A 16,759-nucleotide genomic window follows, 5' to 3' on the forward strand; every position below is an offset into this window, starting at 1 on the left:
TGCAGCAAACACAAGAGGCAATGATGATAATACCATCCCCTCATTTTATCATATCAAACACATCCCATTCCAATCCCATCTATCCACCCATCCATTTCACCCTTCATTCCATCAACATCCCATCCATCCATCATTCCAACACCGCTCATTCATTCATACCACCCTCACACACATACTCCTGTCACCCCCTTCAACCTTTGTGCCATTCGACCGAAACTCCAGTCCCTGCTCAAATCAACCGGGAAGGACGCGACGCAACATCTGAAACGTCAAAACCATTGTCAACATGCAACCGCCCGGCATCTACAATGTACGCTTGGATATACTCCTTCTCCTTGCTCTCTCATTTCAGAAGTTGACCTACATTCCACCAACCCTTCTGTCTCATCTGTCTCTATGACGATACATCGATTATACTGACCTGTCGAAATGATGCAGCACCACCGTCTCCCTCCGACCAGCGGACCCGCTCAACCCAGCGTCCTGTCCGCTTCTTCCTCGGCGCGACTGGGTGAATTCTTCGATCTGATCAAGAACGAGTTTGAGCAAGTCGGCGCGGATGGTAACATATGGAAACAACAACGGGACGAATATGAAGCCAAGATACAACAGCAGATCAATGAGTTGGGCATGATCAGGCAGTCTCTCTACGAACTGGAGGCTAATCACGTCAAGATTCGGAATGAGTGGGTGGTCATTCAATATTTTTTTGTCTCTCCCTCTGCGTCCCGGCTTGCCAAACGTGAGCTGATGAGTATTGGATTCAGGTACGAAGCAGAAATCGCGCGATTGCGGAAGGAGTTGGATGCTAGAGGACCAGGAGGAGGACCTTCAGGGGGCGCACCGACCTCTCCACCCGAGCTACCCAGACCAGGCGCCGAGGACAGGCCTCCATACGGTGTCACACTTCCCGGACCACCTCTCAACGGAGAACCTGGCGGATGTAAGTGATACTCTCTTCTCGGCTCGATGAATGAATTATAGAACGCTGACGGCACACTGCAGCTCGCTCACCGTACCCTCCTCCCGGTGTCGCCGGTCCTCGAGCCGGCTCCACTGACCGAGAGCGCGAGCGAAGAGGACGAGACCGTGCCGTAGTCCCATCCAACGTTCCCCCTTCCCCTCCCGTCCATCTGTCCGATCTCGATCCGGACAACGTTTCCCGTGAACTGAAGAAGGAGGGAGGTGATTGGCAAGCTATGTGGAGCAGTCAAATGAGGAAGCAGTTGGACGTGGCTTTAGTGCACACTCTTGAACACGAGACGTGAGTGACGAAGGCAGCTGGTGCGACTCGAACAAATCCAAAGCTGATTTGACACTGTGATAGCGTTGTGTGTTGTGTAAAGTTCTCAAATGACGGAAAATACCTCGCGACGGGATGCAACCGGACAGCGCAAATCTACGACGTCAAGTCTGGTGGAAGGGTGACGTGAGTCCGATCCCTACTATGCGATCAAACCCTCACTGACGCCTTTCGTAGCACCTTGCAAGATGAAGCAGCCAACCGTACTGGTGACCTCTACATCCGAAGCATATGTTTCAGTCCCGATGGGAAGTTCCTCGCAACTGGCGCTGAGGATCGACAAATCAGAGTGAGTACTGGTTGCTTTGCAAGACGATGGGGAGTAGCCAAGCTGATGTCTCGTACAGATCTGGGACATCAAACAGAAACGCATCCGACATCTCCTCCAAGGTCATATGCAGGAGATCTATTCCCTTGACTTCTCTCGAGATGGGCGATTCCTCGTCTCCGGCTCTGGTGACAAGTCTGCGCGAATTTGGGACATTGAGAAGGGAATTTGCGTCTTCGACCTCAGGATTGAGGACTTCATTCACAATGAGCATGGACCGATTGATGCTGGTATCACATCTGTTGCGCGTGAGTCGCTTTGCTCGTCCGCTAAGGGTCGTTTCTGATCGATCTCGCAGTCTCACCGGACGGGAAACTCGTTGCTGCCGGTTCTCTGGATACGATGGTTCGAGTGTGGAACGTGACGACCGGTCAGCAAGTGGAGAGGCTCAAGGGACATAAAGACTCTGTGTACAGGTGAGCAGCATGCCGTCAGCGGTCAGACCTTCAGCTGACGATATTACAGCGTTGCGTTCTCGCCTGATGGCAAGTGCCTCGTGTCTGGATCGCTCGACCGAACATTGCGAATTTGGGATCTCAGTGCGACAAAGCGGGAGGTGGAGTCGCTGCCTCCAGGATCCAAGGACGTGCAGAAGAACCTTGGCACCTGTCAGTCAACGTTGAACGGGCACAAGGTGGGTTCTTCGGCTGCGGAAACACATGCATATGGTCATGCTGAACCCCGCATTCAAACAGGACTATGTGCTTTCCGTCGCTATCTCACCGGATGGACAATGGGTTGTTTCTGGTTCGAAGGATCGTTCGATCCAATTTTGGCATATCGCATCGGGTCAAGCGCAACTCATGCTGCAAGGGCACAAGAACTCTGTCATCTCGATCGATTTGGCTAGGAGTGGTGGCTACCTCGCGAGCGGAAGTGGTGACTGCATGGCTAGGATCTGGAAGTATGAGCCAATCGGCGGAAGGGATTAGAGACAGCAGTAAGACTATGAGCTGGTTTGAGGGGGATCGAGGAGGGTTCGTCGAGAGGACTATGCAAAAGTTTCACTATCGAGAAATAAAGGATATCTGGGACGGGTGCAGGGGAGGAAGGAGCATGCTGTAATCGGAGGTGGTCTTGGCGTATGATTCGATATAGGGCATTCTTGAATCGTCAGACATGAATACATGATACCTGATTTTCCTCTATGCAATGTACTTTGTATGGAGTTCTAATGAAGTCAGCTTTATGTGTTCGAAGACGATCGAGGCCTCTGTGATTCCCTCCACAGATGCGGATGAATACAGATGTGCATCAGAACAGGTCGACAGTCTACTCGGCTCCCTCGTGAGGTTGATTGAGGCGGGGAGGGCATTATATCATTGTAAGATTTGTGATTTGGTGCATGTCCAATATCATACCCAATTACCTTTCCATCCCGTCTCGATTAAATTACCTCAACCAGGCTTCATTATCAGATCTTCACTCCTGCTCGTACGCTATCGAGACCGTGTGCATCATCATTCTACACGATCTTCATCTTGCTAGGTCTATTTCCGACGATAAAAGGTCAGCGACACTATTTCCTAGACCTTCCAAATACGCAGACGGATCCACTCACCTCGCGCGTATGGTCAAGCCTACCCAGATCATTGGCAGTCCAACCCAGAATGCAACAATACGCAGAGCATGAAGACCGCGACCTTGAGCCCAAGTCGAGTAGATTCCCGCGAGGTTGACCGTGATCAGAGAAAGTGTCACGAGGAGATAGCCCGAGAGACTGCGAATGATTGTTGAGATAAGCACGAGTCGGTCGGTCCTCACAGATGCTCCCGCCGGATACAAGATTGAACTTCGATCAAGATTGAAGTGAAAGGAATGACAGTTCGTCTTGATGTAATCTCTATCGCTCCACTTACCGATGATACTTGTAGACCCTTTTCGCATTCTCCCCACCCCCGAACACCTTGCCACCAAACCAAACGCTCGAAGCCCCTATGATCGCCTGCAAGACGACCCACCCGACGACCCCCAATCCAAACCAGCTATGCCACGTGGTGAAATGTTGAGCGCCATGCAAGTACTTGTTGTAGATCATGGCGGCGGAGCCGATGGCCAGTGCGGGTAGGGCGAGAAGGAGCATGAGGTTCTGGTGGGATTTGAAGCGGCTAGAGCGGGTAGCAGAGTTCGAGGGAGGTGGTTGGAGGGGAGTGACTCCTGCGTAGTTGGGGCGCATTGGTATCAGTAATCATAATGCAAGAGAGAATGAACCATGGCTTGTGGTGATGGCTACATTACGGAGAAGTGACGAGGAGACTAGGCCGACTTACCCAGGAGGAACGCGGTAATGGCAAGACTCTGCATTGGCGGATGGACTGCAAACCATCCCATCTCCTGTGACGGCAAAAGTTAAGTTAGTCAGCGAGATCATTTCACAGAAGCGGCGGGTCTCACCTTGACATTCCCCGAGAAGACGAGATACCAAGTCAGAGGCAGGAAGAGCGCAATACCACCCTGTACGTCCGAGAGCCTGTTCAGCATATCTTCCCATCTAGATCATAGCCCTTATACCTCGCCCGCTCACGTAGACCAGACCCAAAGCCAGCTTATCCCTAGGGGTGGGTATCATATCCAATTGTTTCACAAACCCCACAGGTCCGCTTGGTGCTCCTCCGGCAGTTGCGGTGCTTGCTCTGTCGGGAGAGGGTTCGACTTCGCGGGTCGAAGAAGGGAGGAGGGGGGAAGATTCTTCTCTGGACATTGGATTGGAAGTTTTGGTTCCTTATGCGGGATAGACTTATCAAGTCGTCGAGTCCTATGGGCCGACTTAATCAAGTAAACTGGAGGAAGGAAGAGAGAAGGTAAAGGAATGAGAGTACTAGCTGGAATGATAAATACCAGCAGCTGGATCGAGTGACAGCCACAGGTCTCTGCTCGCAGATCACTCAGATCCTCCATGCTCTCAATAGAAGTCGCACGCGGGGCACATGAGAGTGTCGTCGGATGTGACCGATGATCGATCGGACCAATCTGATAACTCTGTGTTGCAATTGTAACTTTTACGTCGTTCGGTCGGTGTACCTGTGTCGCGCGGCTTTCCATGATTCACTTTCTGCAGAATTGCAATTAGTTCAGAGTCCTTCACACGTCCCGCCTTTCCACCTCGACCCGAACGATCCCTCGCAGCTCTCTACTCCTCAACTGTCAACGATAACATTCATATATTGTGCAAAAGCGGATCCTTCGGAAATCCCGAAGGGTTTGTAGTGTAGTGGTATCGCGCTTCATTTGGGATCCGCTTTAGGTTCTTCATTGAAGAGGTCCCGCGTTCGATCCGCGGCTGACCCCCATTTTTAATTTTTTGTTGGGCTTTACTTCACGCCGGACGCCTATCTTCCCGGAGATGTTCTTGACACGTCGACTTGCAGGGCGTATAGCAGTCTGGTGATCGTGCATGTGGCGAGCGGAACTACTTCGAGCACATAACGAACTCGGCAGAGGTCGACTCGTTCGCGATGCAATCCCAGGGGGGGATCGTGGCTGGGCATCTCCTTGACGGAGGAAGCGTTTGCTTTTGCTGCGTGTTTCATGTTTCAGATTTCTACGTTTCATCATTGGGAGCATAGCAGACCAACACGCAAAAACGCAAACACGCAAATACTCAACAATAAGCACCCTGACACACAATCTGACTATGACCGTACACAGCTCCTGGACGATCCCTTCGGCGCTGCGGTCTGTGACTCGTGTCAAGGGATTGAGCCGTCAGTCGCTCTTCCTGATGTATGGCCAGCGTCATTGTATACACGTCCTTTCGCAATCAATCAAGATTCATAAACAACCCTTTTTCAAACCAGTCCGATACACCGGGGTACATACAATGTACGGTGTGTATGTGTATGTGTATGTGTGTATGAGTGTGGTCCACTCAACTTTTGATCGTAAACACGTTTAGGTTCTGACAGACTTGTATATATAGCTTGATTCTCTGAGTTTACTTGATCATGTAAACACCACTTCACATTGACTCGCATATCTCACCTAAATCAACCATCCATCTCGTCTGCAAGATGGGTCAGACTCAAGGTAAACTCGAGAGCGAATTTTCTCCACAGCACCGACACCGTACGCCTTCCTCGTCGAGTCCCGGAACCAAAGATCCATTCCACCGACCCACCTTGTCGAAACACTACCGTGCTCCCCACTCTGCTCCTGTTCTTCCCACCAAGAAGTCGTCCACCGCGGTGGGTATATTTCGCTCTTTATCACAGAAGCGAGCCGAGGATGATCCTCCTCCACGAGTGAAGTCCTCTCGTCCGAATGACAAAGTGTCGAAGCAGTCTGCAGGAATGGACCTCGCCGACGCTTTCAAGACTTTCGAAGCGCTGGTCGTGAAAGCCGAGACGGAAGCTGGTGTCTTTTCTGACGAGATAAAGACGACGTATCGTCCCACTGATCACTCAATCCCTCGTCCTCTTCCTCCTTATCCACCACCAAATCTTGTTTCTTCATTTCAGCAACGCACTTCCACATCTTCCATCCAGTCACCCTCTCGAGGAAGTGTGAAATCCGCTCGAAGGGCAGAGAGAGAATGGCTAGCAAAAGTCGCTGCTTTGTCCAGCGGCATGAATCCTCGTCATTCCGATACCAATAGCGATAAAGTTACCACCCCTCACCCTTACAGAGGTCCTGTCCCACCCAGACGACAACGACCAGCTACTTCAGCTCGACAGAGCAACTCCTCACCTTCTACGGAAGACGAAACATCCTTAGTTCTCATCACTCCTCCTCCCTCTTCGACCGAGAACGGAAGAACACTCATGTCCAGCATATCATTCGAAACGCTGGGTCATCACGTTCGACTCGTCTCCAACACATCGTCCACCCGTCTCGTGCAAGGAAATGGGCGCGGTATCAAGCCCTCGGTACCCAGGTCGGCGATATCGTCCTTCTATGCGGATGGCGGGAATGGGACGGGGTCGAGACCAAACTCTTTCGCAGCGAGTATGGTATTGCTTTCCACCATCCCTCTAGACGAGGACACGGATCGATCGCCTAGTGTGATACTGTCTTCCTCGTCAGATGTCGGGCCGGTGAATTGCCCCTCGTCTCTGATTGAGTCTGAAGGTAGACCAGATGAAAAGGGTGAAAGAGACGACGACCACGTAGACCTTGGCAAGGAGCAGGAAATTGGTCGAAAAGCAGGTGGAGAAGTGAAGATCCGAATGAATCAGATTGCTACAGCTCTCAACGAGCCCAATCTCGAGCCCTCAGTCACTGCAAACGCGCCTCAACGATCCTCCGAGTCGTCTTCCGTCGAGCCAATACCTCATACGCCCACTCGATCAAGTGCCAAGCCGACCATCAAACCTCTCATGTCCTACTCCCCAACCACAGAGTACATCCTATCTGCGCCATCTATCGAGCATCTCGCCTGGTCCGGCGACTCACTCTTGTTCGACCCATCTACGCCGACGATAGAAGCGGGAAAGCATCCTTTTGCGAGTATCGGAGTACAATGTTCTCCCGAACTTCCTAGCCCACCTAGCAAATCTCACGATCAAGTCGACCTGATCTCTCCCTCCACTTCTCTCGCGAACGACGTCACTCCGACCATCGCTTGTCCTCGAGACATCATCCTACCATCAAACATGAGAACCCACGACGAGATCAAGAAGAAGACGAAACCGTTTCCTCGCGCCCAAGACTCCTACCCTTCCAACAACAATCTTCTGTCCTTCACCGCCCTGAAGTCGAGATCAATCAATATCTCCACTTCGTCTCTGTCGCACACCCAACGAAGCGCGAGCGCGAGTGCAAGGTCTAAGCAGCACGATTCTTCCAAAGTCGATATTGTGGGTAGGAAAGGGGACAAGTCGAGACCGACACCGATATCGAAAAGAATGAGAGGGATCGATCTGACCCCGGGACAGGAAGAGGGGGGCTCGAGACCGCCCAAAAGTGGAATACCAAGATCTGTAAGTGCCAAGTGTGCTACTGCATCGCAGAATACTTGGGGACTGATCTGGATCGATTATCTTTTTCCTCAGGAACTCGAGAGATGGTTGGCAGGAACGGCTACAGCGATGGAATGAGATTGAGCTTCGTCCAGGCTATAGATGGTATCGAGATGTACATAAAGGCGCTCATGATGAGGGAAACATTTCGTGATGCTGTTCATCTGCATCTGTTCATCACAATCCGACCTGAAGTGTATCAGCAGCTGTGGGAAGAGACCGGTCGAATGGTGTTCCCAACCGTCCGCAAGGACACACACGAGATCAAACGCCAGAGACGATTGTCTTCTTCTTCCTCTGCACCTGCCTCCCCACGCAGAACGACCGCTTGATTGGTGATCCATTCGCGGACTGTCCCCATCGTGCCTGCTCACTGTCATTCATAGCGATGTTGTTTCCCTCATAGTCTGTTTATTTCCTTCCTGTGCTACCCATCACATACTATACCATAACATATTTACGCCATACATTTCTACAATCTGATTATGTCGTGAATTCACACACGTCCAATTACTGGTAACTTACTTTTCGTTTCAGGGTCGACGTTACGGACTGTGTTGCTCCACGTGGGTCGTATAGATCATAGATTATACTGACTACGTTCCCAAAGACAGCATGAGGCCAGCGAGGCGTAAATCTCACCACCATCAATCTCCATACTCTGACCGATACAACTCCAGCGTTGGGCTTGTCTCCACTGAGATTGATATCCATTACTTCTAGATTGAACCAACATCCACGCTAAACTTGCCTCCCATGTCGTTCTCACCCCTATTCACCCAAGTTCGGGACCGAGATCTCGCGACTTTGTCCAATTACCTCTCTATCGTCACTAGACATATTGACCTCGACTGGACGATCGATTGGTCCAAGAAGATCATTTGGGGAAGTTCGACGCTGAAGCTGGAGGTCAGCGATGAGGAGGGGGTGGAGGAGGTAGTTTTGGATAGTAGCTATCTGGATATCAAGGAGGTGGAGGTTGAGGGGGACAAGGTTGTAAGTTGATCTGGTGTGAAGGCTGGACAATGTCGCAGCTGATGTCCTATGATCGAATTATCATTGCTCTGGGAACGGCAGTCATGGAAACTCGATGAGAGAATCGGCGCGATGGGTGAAGCTCTGCGCATCTTTCTTCCCAACCCGGTGAAAAAAGGCGAGGTTCGTCAGCTCACCCGAAGTCATGGTACTGGCCTGGTCGTCAAAGATGCTAATTACATCTGAATTATGTGATTAGACTGTTATCATCAGGGTCATCTACTCAACCACACCCCAATGCACCGCTGTAGGGTGGTTAGAACCCAACCAGACCAAATCCGGCAAATTCCCTTACCTCTTCTCCCAATGTCAAGCGATTCATGCTCGGTCCCTCCTCCCTTGTCAGGATACTTCGTCCGTCAAGGTGACTTATGGAGCGAAGGTTAAGAGTGGCATGGGTCTGGAGGTCCTCTTGTCCGGCTTGAGGAAGGATGTAGTGGATCTTGGGGATGGTCTCAGGCAATTCACCTACGAGCAGGTGAGTAGGCTGAGGTATTGATGGGGAGTGCGGACAATGTATCAAGTATCCCATTTGGATTACATCATGAGCTAGCAGTGACAATATTGATCTTGGGCCACAAGAAAGAGCTCACGGAGTGAATGGCGGCACTGCGAAAGGAGCGTTCCGCGCTGACCACCTTTTCGCTGAATAGACTGTCCGAATTCCGAGTTATCTTATTGCTGTAGCCGCTGGCGAACTCGTCTACAGACCTTTCGAAAAGCTCGAGGATAGACATTGGACCACCGGTGTGTGGACTGAGGTACGTACAGCATGGACTGCAATGGGGAGATGGCTGACTGATACTCTCTGTGCGCAGCCTGGTATCATCGACGCCGCAGAATGGGAGTTCAAGGAGGACACTGCCCGGTAATTCCCCTGGTCCGGATCAACATTTGAAGCATGGCATGCCGTACTGATACTTCCGTGCTCAGGTTTGTTGCCACTGCGGAAGATTTGACTTCGTCGTACAAGTTCGGCCAGTACAACGTGCTTCTCCTTCCCGAGTCTTTTCCTTACGGAGGTGAGTCGATGTTATACGACAGAGGTCAGAAGGCTCTGATCTGCCTTGTATTGTGTCAGGCATGGAGAATCCAGTGACTACTTACGTCACTCCCACTCTTATCGCTGGAGATAGAAGTCAAGTCGATGTCGTCGCTCATGAAATCAGTCATGTAAGTCGGCCACGAACGGACTATACCTTCCACAGCATCGCTGACCATCGCATACGAGATAGTCCTGGTTCGGCAATGGGATCAGTGTTAAGTCGGCACGAGAATTCTGGCTGAATGAAGCGAGTGCCCGAAACATCAGTGTGAATCGCTCAGCTGCTGACCTTCATCCAGGGATGGACCACATACACGGAGCGACTGATCATCGGGAAAATATACGGTGAACCTGCGCGACAGCTGTAAGTTCCGTTCATATAACGCCTTCACAGTGTCTTCCTGATGCTTGTACTGCAGGTCTTATATCGTAGGTAAGCTTGCAAACGGATCGCTTCTCTCGCGCGGCTGTTCTGACCGCTTTTGTCTGGTAGGACGTCAAGCATTGGTCGGTGATCTCAAGCGATTCGAACCGCGCTTTCAGCGATTGGTGGCGGAATATAAGGAGCACGAAGATCGTAAGTCGTACGATCTCTTTATTACTTTGACGTCAACCTCTCTGACTTCGTACGCAGCCGACGAAGGCTACGGGCAATGCGCATATGAAAGCGAGTCTTCACCGTACACATACACCCGATCATGCGACATTTCGTTGAGCTTTTAAAACGCTAATATGAACCGCTGACCTTCGCAGAGGGTGCCAATCTTCTCCTGTATCTTGAGCGCATTCTTGGCGGTCTAGACGTCTTCCTCCCATATATGAGGGACTACGTCAAGACCTTCGAAGGATACTCGATTGATACGGATCAATGGAGAGACCATCTGTTCGACTACTTTGGGAAGTTAGAAGGAGGATCCGCATTCGTGAGAAAGCTCGGCAAGGTGGACTGGGATGCAGTGAGTTGCAAGACGTCATGTTCAGGCTTCGGATCAACCTGACTTATTCCTCAGTGGCTGCATGGAGCCGGTGAAGACCTGTGTGTCGACATGCAATATGACGATACCCTTTCTAAAGCTGTGGGTTACCTATGGCGATGTTTCCCCAGTCCCACCGAGTGATACTGACGACGAGTCTTTCTGCAGTGTTATGAGCTCGCAGTCAGGTGGGACGAGGCGCGAGACTCCGACGACTTGTCGTCTTTCTCGGCGACAGATGTGGAAAGGTTTTCAGCCACGCAGAAAGGTAAGTGTTCCGGCCCTGATTCCTGTGACTAACGATACTGCACAGTCGTCTTCCTCGACAAACTTCAGACCTACGAGACTTTCCCCGTCAAGACTGTAGCGGTTCTCGGAGATGTGTACGGCTTCGCGAAGACTGGTAGCGCTGAGATCCGCTTGCGTTTTTACGAGCTTGCTCTCAAGTCTGGTCCAGAGTATGCCGAAGATGCCGCCGGTACGTGAGCTTGACGTATGGCAATGCAAACAAGCACTCACAGATATATCTACAATTATACAGGCTGGGTCATCAGTCGAGGGAGGATGAAGTTTTGTCGCCCCATCTTCCGACTTCTGAACCAGCAGACCCCCGAATTGGCCAGGAAAACATTTCGCGAACATGCAGCCTTTTACGTGAGTGTGGTCTCATTAGACAAGAAGACCGCTGATATGAATGACATCACGTTAGCACCCGATCGCAAGGAAGATGATCGCAAAGGATCTAGACATGGAATTGTAGATAGTCCGATGCGCAGATGTGAAACGCGATGGTTACTGTCAATGCAGGTTGGACATCAGCTGCAAGATCACGCCATATTATTTTCATCTCTCCTTGTGCCACATGCCATCTGGCAGTCGAGGTAGTGGGCACCCGCATGATTTTTCAGGGTCAAAAACACAAAAAAAGCAACCGTTCTAACACAGGATGACGTGGGTTGGGTGAGAGAGCAGAGCGGAGACAAGGTGACACTAAAATACCAAAACTTGCGCTCGATTCACGGTCACTAGGTCACTAGGAAGAGCTGTGGGAACGGAGACGCATGATACGGCCAGTCTGCTTGAATTGGCTCGAGCGAGCTATGTGAGCGTCACTCGTGAGTGGGGTGGGGTGGGTGGGTAAGACATGCGGTGAGACGAGCGTATGCATGATGTTCTGTCGATGTTGATAGATGAATCTCTTCCTATGGACACGAACCCAAAAAGCTGTGTGTGTCTCCGTCAGTATAGTACGAGTAGTGTGAGGTGCATCTTGATCATAACGGCATCTCGGAGCATTCTTCCCGTAAGAAACGCTTCAGAAAACCGGGGTCACTGGGTCAGGAAAAGACGTCAATAACTTGCACGAAAACAGTCTGAACAGAGTGTGATCAGTCTACATTGTCAACGCACCGTGGTCACATCTCTCAATAGGTTTCTAATCACCATCACCTGTTATCAACACCGCGACCGAGTAGAGCATCAAGTACACTGTAACGGAACGAACGAAAGAGAACGGGACACACCGGGCATTTCGCAAAACGGAGAAGAGCGAGAACAGACAGTGCGGTGTTTTGGAAGATTGATCTTGGTGAACAACGGTTGTAACGTTGTTGGAGGATATTATAGTGTCGATACAGAAGGTGAGCCTAAACATCCTTGTCATGCCCCAGTCACCATTGCCTCAGCGTCGGAGACTCTTGTTGGGTTTCGTCTCGCAAAAGCCATCCTTTTCCTTCACTCTGGTTCTGTTTGCGCTTTGGCCGGATTATGCCCGAGACCGAAGCCGTAGCAAGGGATGTTGATTGACAATCCTTCGTTCGTTCCTCTCTTCACTTCCCCCATCGTTCTTCCCTTTGCTTACAGCTCTGCCGTCTCCGTTGAGGAGCGTGTGTGCGGTCCGTGCGTGATTACCATCGCGATCGCTTCTCACTCGACGCGTAGCATCGAAATCCCTCATCTCACCATCACTACCAGTTCCCCTGGGTCAGTGCGAGATCATCACCTTTCATCTCTTCTGTTCGCCCTTCTTGTCTTGTTCATTCAGTCCATCCTGCTCTGAGCTTTTCTCGCTGTCCCTATCTTTTCGTTTCATTCCCGTATTCTTGTTCCCCTATTATTCAGCATCTCCCTACCCCTCCAAACAAGATATTTGCCGAGGTCGATTTAACCACACAACCTGTCATCCTCAACACACATAACTACGCCTTTCGTGTCACGTCGCCTCCTCACGACGTCCTCTCCTCGTTCTCCTCCTTTAGAAACGATACCCTGACACTTGTTCACGTTACTACACCAATAGACCGCAGCAGGCCAATCACCCCAAGAGAAATAGAAGGATTACTTTCGAGCAGAATAACAACACGTTTGGAACATCATCCATCAATCACAAGGCGGACCTGGTGCGATAAAGCGTTAACGAAGCAGGATCCGTGAGTGAGAACAGTTATTGCTCGACATGACTTTCTACCCCATCCTTCTGATCCCACCCTTTCAAAGCGAGAGGAAGACAAACGGAAGCGATCACCTCGAATATTTGTCTCGGGTGGTGGCCCGTGTGCACGCTCCGTTGTTCCACTGCTCCAAACACTTCATTCCCCTGTCTGGATCAATTCTGTCTATTTTCAATGCTATCCTCTTCTCGCTCGTCAATCTACTCATACCTTTCATAACCCACTAGCTTTGCTTGTTTGCCTCTGCGTCACCATTGAATATACCGCTGAACTTGACTACACAAACAGATACCAACATTCACAGGACTGCAAATCTTCAATTGCTGGATGAAACGTTGATTTGTTTTCTGCTCGACGGTGAGTTCGGACCCTTTTCCGTCAACAGCTGCGTTGGTCTGTTTTGATCTCATCGTTACGACGCAACCCATACCTGACGCTTCCAAGCTAGCACCATGGCCGCGGCGCTTCATATGCAACCTCCAGCCCATCGTCCATCGATGGACAGAACACCCTCGTTCGATCAACCCAATCGAGCACGCTCCACACCTCCCTTTGCTTCTCCTTACGACGCTCCTAGTACTCACACTCGAACCAACTCCAACCCCTCCAATGTCTCCCCATACAATCAACCCTTCTCAGGATCTTACTTCCCGTCCCACAGTCAGATGTACTCGGTTCAACCTCAGGCTTGGTCCACAACCCCTGTCCCTGCAACGGCGTTCTACACACCTCCTTTCCATTCCTACCCCAATCAACCAGTCTTTCAACAAGGATTCCAGCAGTCGCAGGCGGACTATGCTGCATGGGCGAACGCTTATCAACACATGGTGATGGCGTCGGTAGCCGGTGGAGCTCCCCCCAGTGGTATGACTCCGCCCGCTTCGACAGACCACCAGGCTAATGAGAGGAGGCGGACAGATTCGGGACCAGGAGGACAAGGAAGTACTGGAGGCTACTTTGATCAGGCTTATCAGCAACAGCAGCAACAGGCAGCACAGAAGGGTCAGCAAAAGGTGCAAAACCAACCGCAATCTTTCCATCCTTACAAACGTGGACCATCTTCACGACCATCCCGAGAAGATATTCCTCGGTCCTCGTCGATGCCCTCGGGTTTAGAGCAAGCAAAGTCTACCATGACTAGGTCTACCTCCGTCCCTATAGCACTGGACTCGAGAGCTACTCCAGCGTCCACTCCTACCACACTGTTCCCTCCCGTCATCCCTGAGATCCAGCACAAGCGCGATTCGAGCGTGGACTCGAGGGCGAGCTCGACCGTGGCGCCACCAAAGATCAACACCCATGCTCGTGTTGATTCGTCTTCCAGTGAGACCTCCGGGAGGGACAGCAGTCCATCGTCTCGAACAGCTTCTCCGATACCCCGAGCACCGGCCGTCCGAGCGGCTACTCCCCTCCACCCCGGTCCCATCACCAATGCCACCAACACTCCTTCCGCGTCACGACCCTCGCCTCTCTCTCAGAGCTCCTCAGCACCTGAACCCACCGACAAAATGGTCAAATCGGGCGGCTTGAAGGGAAGACTTCGCAAGGCACTCGATAAAGATGCAAAGAAAGAGCCGAGATTCGCTTCGCCAGCGAAACCGTCTCTCCCTCCACCTACATTTGCTTCACCTTCCGAAACCTCTACGAGATCTGCCACACCGCCTGTCACGCCGCCGCAAAATCTACCACCTCCTTCAGCACCATTCACTCTCAATCCCGCCGCCATGGGCAGCGAAATCAGTCTCGCAGAAACCGAGAGGACAGCGACAACGACCGCGGAGAATCAAGGCAAGGGAAAGAGGAGTATGTTCCGGATGAAGGACATGTCCACAGACAATATATCGCTCAGCTCGACCGTGTCCTCCGCGAGTATGATGATCAGGAAGATGGGCAGTCTTGGCAAATTGGCAAGGCGTAACAGGTGAGTACTGGCTACCTGACCATCGCTACCTAAGCTGACAGCGACCCTTCACAGTCTCATGGGCATCTCAAGGATGTTCAAGGATAAGCCAAAGGATGAAGACGCGGCGTTACCCGAGAAGGAAGGGAAGAAGAAGAAGGACAAGAAAAAGAAGGGCAAGGGTGAAGCGGCACCAGCAGCTGTGTCTCATGCTGTCGCCGAGCCCACCAAGCCTAATAGCGACAACGATGACGATCGCGGTCTGGCGGGCCTGACACCCGCCGCGAAGCTCGCCCGACAACATACTCTTCGATCTCGAGCTGAGGCAGCGAAAACCCCCGAGGTCTCTGGTGAGCCGACATGGGATAACAATACCACAACAAGACAGCCAAGTCAACTGCCCAGTATCTCAAGTGTACCCACACCTCACCACAACGGTCCCGAAGTCGTCCGCGTGCAACCTAGACAGACGCCAACTGTTGTCCACGCTGTCGCAGTGACAGAGCAAGAGTACGATAGTGAGGACGACTCGTCGGATGGTGAGACGGTGGAGGATGTCACCATGACCTTGGCTCGTACGAGATTGTCAGATGAGGCGGATGCAGAGTTCCAAGCGACTTGGGGCAATGCCTATATCGACAGGAACGCGGTGCCAAAGAGGGGCATTTTAAAAGGTCAGTTACCGATCACTCACGTCCGATCAGCAGTGCTGACATTGATACAGCCAAATCATCATACTCGCAAGAGGTATTGCTCAACAGACAACGATCAAACTCTACTCGTGATGCGGTCCCGAGTTCAGGCCCCCTTACCCTGCTTCCGCCTTCCAACCCGATCCAATTGGACGGGCTCGCTCATCCCTCACCCCGTATCGACGAGTCGTATGATCCATTCTCACCCAACTTCTCGCCGTTTGATCAACCCTCCTCTTCGAACCCAGCTGAAGGGCTATACTCGAATCCGGGAGGAAACACATCCGCTCCGACGCTGTCCTTGGGGTCCAAGCCTGCCGTGCAAGCGAGGAGCATGACAGTGCCAGCCAGAAAGAAGATTGTCTGGGCACCGGAATGCGCGGTATATGTCACCTACAGTGCAGATCTATACGATCGAAGGTCGGAGCCTGCGACTTGCTCCTTCCTCAATGCAACCCTTGCAGCGCAAATCAAGCAGGAGTGAGTGATGACATATGCGAACTCCGAAGGCAACGCTGACCCCTGCCTTGTTCCTAGACTGAACGCTTTCAAGCTGGAGATGCCGATCCACGAGGACAGCAGGCAGTACACGCAGTACTTCTCGTAGACAACGATACAGGGTTTGCGACCAGATCCACGATCGTTCATCTCCCCATGCGTCGTCCGATCACATCGCCACCCACCACAAAAACGATTACTCTCATTCAATTCACATCCACCATCGGTCTGTGCTTCCGCACGCATCACATCACTTTACATCATATGCTTTCGTTCAACCCGCTTTTCCGCTTCCATGCCCTGTTCGTATCCCGGAGACCCCATGTTTTGTTGCCCCAAGCCTAGAGCTGCGCCAAGGCCAAAGGGTCTATTCATTTAGATATACCTAGCATACACTCTCATGTTATGATCAAGTCGATCCGTTTTCAGTCTTTCCTAGTCGAAGTGTCACCTTGAGGGGGGGGATGGAGTTGTAGATAGTTTCGTAAGAGTAGAGATAGTCATGTATACTTTAACGGACCGACGATACTGACTCTAATGTTTCCTCGGTTTCTTGTTATTGAACGCGCCGCAGCCC

General features: G+C 51.5%; 5 protein-coding genes and 1 non-coding gene across 6 annotated transcripts; 5 read left to right on the top strand and 1 right to left on the bottom strand.

The window, feature by feature from the left end:
• Positions 1-286: 286 nt before the first annotated feature.
• IAR55_003687 (uncharacterized protein) lies at positions 287-2,563 on the top strand (the record flags this gene model as incomplete). Its single annotated transcript, XM_066946794.1, has 10 exons — positions 287-310; positions 439-686; positions 768-943; positions 1,006-1,264; positions 1,328-1,429; positions 1,481-1,592; positions 1,651-1,879; positions 1,930-2,047; positions 2,097-2,265; positions 2,327-2,563. 10 exons carry the CDS (start codon positions 287-289, stop codon positions 2,561-2,563), a joined length of 1,674 nt encoding a protein of 557 aa, XP_066803186.1.
• Positions 2,564-3,096: 533 nt separating this feature from the next.
• Positions 3,097-4,332, bottom strand: IAR55_003688 (uncharacterized protein; the record flags this gene model as incomplete). The annotated part of the gene is made up of 6 exons (XM_066946795.1): positions 3,097-3,121; positions 3,193-3,351; positions 3,491-3,788; positions 3,902-3,965; positions 4,026-4,085; positions 4,156-4,332. The coding sequence occupies 6 exons, from the start codon at positions 4,330-4,332 to the stop codon at positions 3,097-3,099; spliced, it is 783 nt and encodes a 260-aa protein (XP_066803187.1).
• A 496-nt stretch (positions 4,333-4,828) lies between these two features.
• On the top strand, positions 4,829-4,921 carry IAR55_003689. The gene has a single exon. It is a non-coding gene; the product is annotated as a tRNA-Pro (tRNA).
• A 720-nt stretch (positions 4,922-5,641) lies between these two features.
• Positions 5,642-7,666, top strand: IAR55_003690 (uncharacterized protein; the record flags this gene model as incomplete). Its single annotated transcript, XM_066946796.1, has 2 exons — positions 5,642-7,549; positions 7,622-7,666. 2 exons carry the CDS (start codon positions 5,642-5,644, stop codon positions 7,664-7,666), a joined length of 1,953 nt encoding a protein of 650 aa, XP_066803188.1.
• A 678-nt stretch (positions 7,667-8,344) lies between these two features.
• Positions 8,345-11,402, top strand: IAR55_003691 (leukotriene A-4 hydrolase/aminopeptidase; the record flags this gene model as incomplete). Its single annotated transcript, XM_066946797.1, has 18 exons — positions 8,345-8,584; positions 8,666-8,746; positions 8,823-9,101; positions 9,277-9,384; positions 9,442-9,491; positions 9,557-9,645; positions 9,705-9,796; positions 9,859-9,915; positions 9,968-10,032; positions 10,088-10,101; positions 10,162-10,245; positions 10,303-10,335; positions 10,422-10,624; positions 10,679-10,744; positions 10,811-10,910; positions 10,956-11,120; positions 11,184-11,296; positions 11,352-11,402. The coding sequence occupies 18 exons, from the start codon at positions 8,345-8,347 to the stop codon at positions 11,400-11,402; spliced, it is 1,890 nt and encodes a 629-aa protein (XP_066803189.1).
• A 2,142-nt stretch (positions 11,403-13,544) lies between these two features.
• Positions 13,545-16,291, top strand: IAR55_003692 (uncharacterized protein; the record flags this gene model as incomplete). Its single annotated transcript, XM_066946798.1, has 4 exons — positions 13,545-15,013; positions 15,068-15,666; positions 15,717-16,164; positions 16,222-16,291. 4 exons carry the CDS (start codon positions 13,545-13,547, stop codon positions 16,289-16,291), a joined length of 2,586 nt encoding a protein of 861 aa, XP_066803190.1.
• Positions 16,292-16,759: the final 468 nt, after the last annotated feature.

Source organism: Kwoniella newhampshirensis, chromosome 6 (assembly GCF_039105145.1).
Source record: "Kwoniella newhampshirensis strain CBS 13917 chromosome 6, whole genome shotgun sequence".
NCBI classification, from domain to species: domain Eukaryota; kingdom Fungi; phylum Basidiomycota; class Tremellomycetes; order Tremellales; family Cryptococcaceae; genus Kwoniella; species Kwoniella newhampshirensis.